General features: G+C 49.6%; 1 protein-coding gene across 1 annotated transcript in view; it reads left to right on the forward strand.

Moving 5' to 3' along the window:
- EI24 (etoposide induced 2.4) overlaps nucleotides 1-4847 on the forward strand; it is a gene marked incomplete at its 3' end in the record, with an annotated part of 5751 nt that overhangs the window by 470 nt on the left and 434 nt on the right. The window contains exons 2-6 of the mRNA XM_009574458.1: nucleotides 1310-1455; nucleotides 3091-3151; nucleotides 3772-3838; nucleotides 4267-4391; nucleotides 4644-4763. Coding sequence (XP_009572753.1) covers nucleotides 1310-1455; nucleotides 3091-3151; nucleotides 3772-3838; nucleotides 4267-4391; nucleotides 4644-4763 — 519 coding nt within the window. The remainder of the gene's footprint in view (nucleotides 1-1309; nucleotides 1456-3090; nucleotides 3152-3771; nucleotides 3839-4266; nucleotides 4392-4643; nucleotides 4764-4847) is intronic.

The following is a 4847-nucleotide window of genomic DNA, read 5'->3' on the forward strand; positions in this document are numbered from 1 at the left end:
GGGCAAGAGTTAATTTATAGCCCGTATGAACACCACAGTTGTGTCATGGTGATAAGGCTTCCTGTGAACTCAGTACTCCCACGCTGTCCTGTATCATCCAGGTGTAAATACAGTCTTAAAAACATCTGTGACATGACACTAAGAAATAACTTGTTTTCAGAAATAACTTGTTTTGAAAAACTTGCTGGCTTTGATCTTAAAGATCCGAGTTAATTTATAGCCCGTATGAACACCACAGTTGTGTCATGGTGATAAGGCTTCCTGTGAACTCAGTACTCCCACGCTGTCCTGTATCATCCAGGTGTAAATACAGTCTTAAAAACATCTGTGACATGACACTAAGAAATAACTTGTTTTCAGAAATAACTTGTTTTGAAAAACTTGCTGGCTTTGATCTTAAAGATCCATGGCGTGCTGGCCACGATGTAACGCGGGAGGACTTGTGTCGTTTCACGATGCTCTTGCACCATCTGTAAAGCAGCGGGTAGAGCAGCCCACTGTGTAATTAATTTCCACCTCATTAGGTACCAGCAGCATCATGTTCTGCTGTTTCAGACGCCCATTTGGCATCAAAATTTATTCTCTTTGGTCAAAAACTCCATATACCGAACTGTCGTGTGGGTTACCTGGGTCGTGACGCTGTCCTGGCTCACGCTAGTGTCCTTACGGTCTTTATTTTCACGTGAATTGTTGATAGTTATGGCTACGATATATTTTTGGAGCTGGAAATCACTGCTCGTGGGGCACTAGGAGGTGGCACTTAAATGAAACGGGTTTGCACAGATGCGGCTGATGCGAGGATGTTTCTGGGACAAGGACAGATGCTTTGATTTCTAAAGGAGTAAAGCATCCAGCTCAGACATACAGTCAGGCCACAAGGACTTTGCACATCCTAAATATTTTGTATAATTCTGGTTTTTGGCCTCAGAAATGCTGGCGGGGGATGAAGGGCTTTCTGCCAGACAGAAGAAGGCAGTGAGAGCTCTGACTCCTTGGCTTTTGCCAGGGTTATAAATAGCGGAGATGGGATGAGAATTCACACCTTTTAAAAAAAAAAAAAAATACCGCTGCTCCTAAAGGTGCTGGAACGTGCGGTGATTTAGGTCACGGGGCCGTGGAAAACACTCGGTGTTGCTGCTCCAAACCTTGGCTCCGGCTGAGCCTGGTGCTGGCCTCCCCTGCTAGCCGGGGAGCGAGGCTGGCCACGTTTAAGTCCCTTTCCGTAACCGGGAGGTTTTCCATGGCCTGGGTCGGCCATTCCCCCTCTCTCTGCCGGGTGGAGTGTGACGGCCTCTCCTCGCGTCCGCAGGGAATTAAGGACTCCATCTGGGGCATCTGCACCATCTCCAAGCTGGACGCCCGGATCCAGCAGAAAAGGGAAGAGCAGAGGCGAAGGAGAGCAAACAGCGCGCTCGCCCAGCGGAGGTTTCACATGGAAGAGAAGAAGCAAGAGAAGTGAGTGTGGGGCCTGACGAGTCATCAGTCGGGTAATTCGCTTCGCGTCTTTTAGTCTATCGAGGGCAGGGGGAGAGAGAGCGACTCTGCCCGGAGCTTTGAAGAGCCCGATGAATTGCAAAACCTCTGCAAGTCATAGTGATTTGGCAGTGCTTGTGTTTGTTTTTTTTTCTCTAAATATCCATCGTATCGCAGTAGTCTGGCTAAAAGGGAAGTTGAGCTAAGTGGGATTTAAGAAATAAAGCTGTTATTGCTGCCCGCACTTGGGAAGATCTCTGTAAAAATACTTGCCAGAACTGTCAGAGACCTGCGACCTGGGTGTCAGCGGAAGCAGAACTGGTGGTGTACGTTTGCAAGTGGTTCATAAACCCAATTGCGCTGAAGCACAGAGCAAATAAATACGAAAAACGTGATGTGAAACGCCCTTTTTCCACTCTGTGTAATGAAACTGGAACTGTTGTCGTGAGATAAGAAGTCAGACTTTTATGTTGTTTGACAGTTAAGAGTACGCAATTAGTTTGAAATAATAATAATAGGAGGTGTGGAGCGATACAAGCTGAAAGAACGTGGATTTCTGGGTGTCTTTTCTTCCTGAATACTGGTGCTGTCTCTCAAAGATACGTCGTTGTTGGTAGCCATGGGATCAGGGAAGAGACGGCAGCTCGGATCTGATTTATACGTCTGGGGCAGATCGAGTATCATTTTTTCCCCAGCCTCACCGTGTTCTGCAGCCGTCTGTAGCGGTTGCATCCACGAAAGCTGGAAATGCCAGAATTATATCCACGTGGGAGTAAAACAGCGTCTGTTCTTGTATCTGACTCCCAAACCGCCCTGAGATGTTTCTCCACTGCCCTAATTACAGTCGGGCTGGCACTTAACGCGGTGGCGTTTGGTCAGTAATGCGCCTTTCAAGACATATTTACAAATTATTCACTAGCTCGGTGGTAGTCTGACTTTATCTCAAGAGGATGGAAAAGTCTCCCTTGTCCCATGATCCCGATCCTCCCCAGACCACAGAGGTTCCTGCAGATGGGCTGCCCTTGAGGAATTATATATATTTTGGGGGCGACTAAACAGTCGTGTTTTGCTGTTTTTCTTTGTGACAAAGTCCCTTTGGTAGCAGAAGCTGACTGGAAAAGCGCTACGGAGTCCCACGGAGCTGCTCTCGTGTGCGTCCCTAGATACGCTTGCAAGGAGAGAGAAGGCAAAACCACCCCGAGCTGAAACAGCCTCTTCCAAGAACAAAAAGCACCCGAAAAGCCCTAATTTTATTGTGGCGAGAGTTGGAGGAGAACAAAGCCTGGGTTCTCTAATAAATGCTTAAAAATCTGGAAGAAAGCTTTGCTTTTCTTCCATTTCAGTGCAGATACGGGGAATTAATAAAGGTTGAAAGAGTCTCCCTGAGGTAAATCTTCTATAGGCTGAAACTTGGCACAAGTCTGTGCGGGGATTTCTTCCAGGATTCCCGCGTTCAGATAAAATCGGGTGCATCACCGGCGTTGAGCTGGTTATCTGCGGCATTTCTAAGGTCTCCAAAACGTGGGACAGAAGCAGTTGTCACTTGTTAGGGGACGTTTGTCCAGGCGCTGGGACCTCAACGCGTGTCTCACCCGTCTCTCTCCTCCTGCTCTGCAGTGAACCCCGGATAGTGAGCCGGATATTTCAGTGCTGTGCCTGGAACGGAGGTGTTTTCTGGGTGAGTGGCTATTTTTGTTATTTTTGACATTAAAAACCCCGTGAAAGCCAGCACCCCGTTCCAGCCCGTGTACGCTGCCAGCGGTGAGCCGTCAGGGGTTGACAGGAGCCACCAAGTTCCCGGTCCCGATGCCGTGTTAGGGATACGGGATATAGGACCGTAGAGTCGCTTGGGGAAACCCGCGCCTTAAACCCGAGCTGCTTTTCCGAGTCTTTGAGACTGCTCTTCGCCCAAATACTCAACTCCTGCTCTGTTGCAGTCTGAGATGTTGCTTTACCAAATTGAATATTGATATCTTAAAGACATTTCCTCAGCTCTGACCTTACCACGGCTGTTTCATCTGGCTGTTCCTTAATGGAGCAGCCACTTGGCAGCCTAATAAATCACCAGCTTTGTTTTTCCGTTAGACTGTGGCCGGGTATGAGGAATCGGCGTGGAAATGTTAAAATTATCACAGATTTTGGCTGTGTTTAAACAGAGATCCTTGGTTCTCTGTATTTATGGATCGCTGCGTGGCGGAGCGGGCAGAGGGTCTGCCGTCAGGTCGGGAGTTACAGGAGCGCAAGAAGTGACCGTGCAACGCCTCACCGAGAACCCTTCTTGTTTCTTTTTCCCTGTAGCTTAGTCTCTTCTTGTTTTACCGAGTATTTATACCTGTCCTTCAGTCAGTCACGGCACAGATCATCGGTAAGTACCTTTCCTGTTTGTGCGTTACGGGGCGCTGAGCAGTCCGTGGGTGTGGGGGGCTGTCTCCTTGCCTTGTTTTTCTCTTCCTCCCTGTACCAATCAAGGCCGTCGTTAATTGTTTAGGAGAAAAGCACAGAGACGGATAACCCCGCTAACAGTCTGTGAGCTGTGCCACGTGTCAGGGGTCTCTAGCCCATGGGTTTTACCACTCAAAACACAGAGGGTTGTCAGAATATTTTCGCAAGTAAATAAAAAGCAAGTGGGTGGGAATGCTCTTTTAAAGAGCAAAGGTTGGTGCCGGAGATGTCTCCTGTCCTCGAGCGCTGCAGTCAGGAGAAGTTCACCGCGGTGCGGAGACGGCCGCGCCAGGAAACGTTTAACGGGGGTTTGTGATGTGAAACGAGGAGTTTCCGTCTCGTCTCTCGAAGGTGACCCTTCCCTGCACGGAGACGTCTGGTCGTGGCTGGAGTTCATCCTCACCTCCATTTTCGGCGCCCTCTGGGTCCTTCCCCTCTTCGTGCTCAGTAAGGTTGTCAATGCCATCTGGTTTCAGGTAGGTGACGGGAACCCCGACGCTGCGTCAAGCAACCCAGGGTGCCGGCCGCCCGCGTTAAGGCTCGATCCGGCGGTGTGGGGGGTGGCGTTTTCGTGCGAGACGAAATCCCACCCCGAAAACGGGCTCTGGGTGTATTCCTGGCGGGCGAAAGCAGCTCAGAAACATCGTCCTGGCTGCTTGGATTTTTGTTTCCCTGAAGCCCCCGTTTCTCTTTCGAATTTCATTTCCTTCAAGCCCCTTTTTTTGCAGGACATCGCGGATCTAGCGTTCGAAGTTTCCGGCAGAAAGCCTCATCCCTTTCCCAGCGTCAGCAAAATCATCGCCGACATGTTGTTTAACCTCTTGTTGCAGGCGCTGTTCCTCATCCAGGTGAGATCAGAGTCACCAGCCAAAAAATAACCCTCTGCCGGCCCGAGCCGCTCCGCGTCTCGCTCTCGCGACACGTTATCACGC

This window comes from Fulmarus glacialis, unplaced genomic scaffold, assembly GCF_000690835.1.
Source record: "Fulmarus glacialis isolate BGI_N327 unplaced genomic scaffold, ASM69083v1 scaffold33783, whole genome shotgun sequence".
Lineage (NCBI taxonomy): Eukaryota > Metazoa > Chordata > Aves > Procellariiformes > Procellariidae > Fulmarus > Fulmarus glacialis.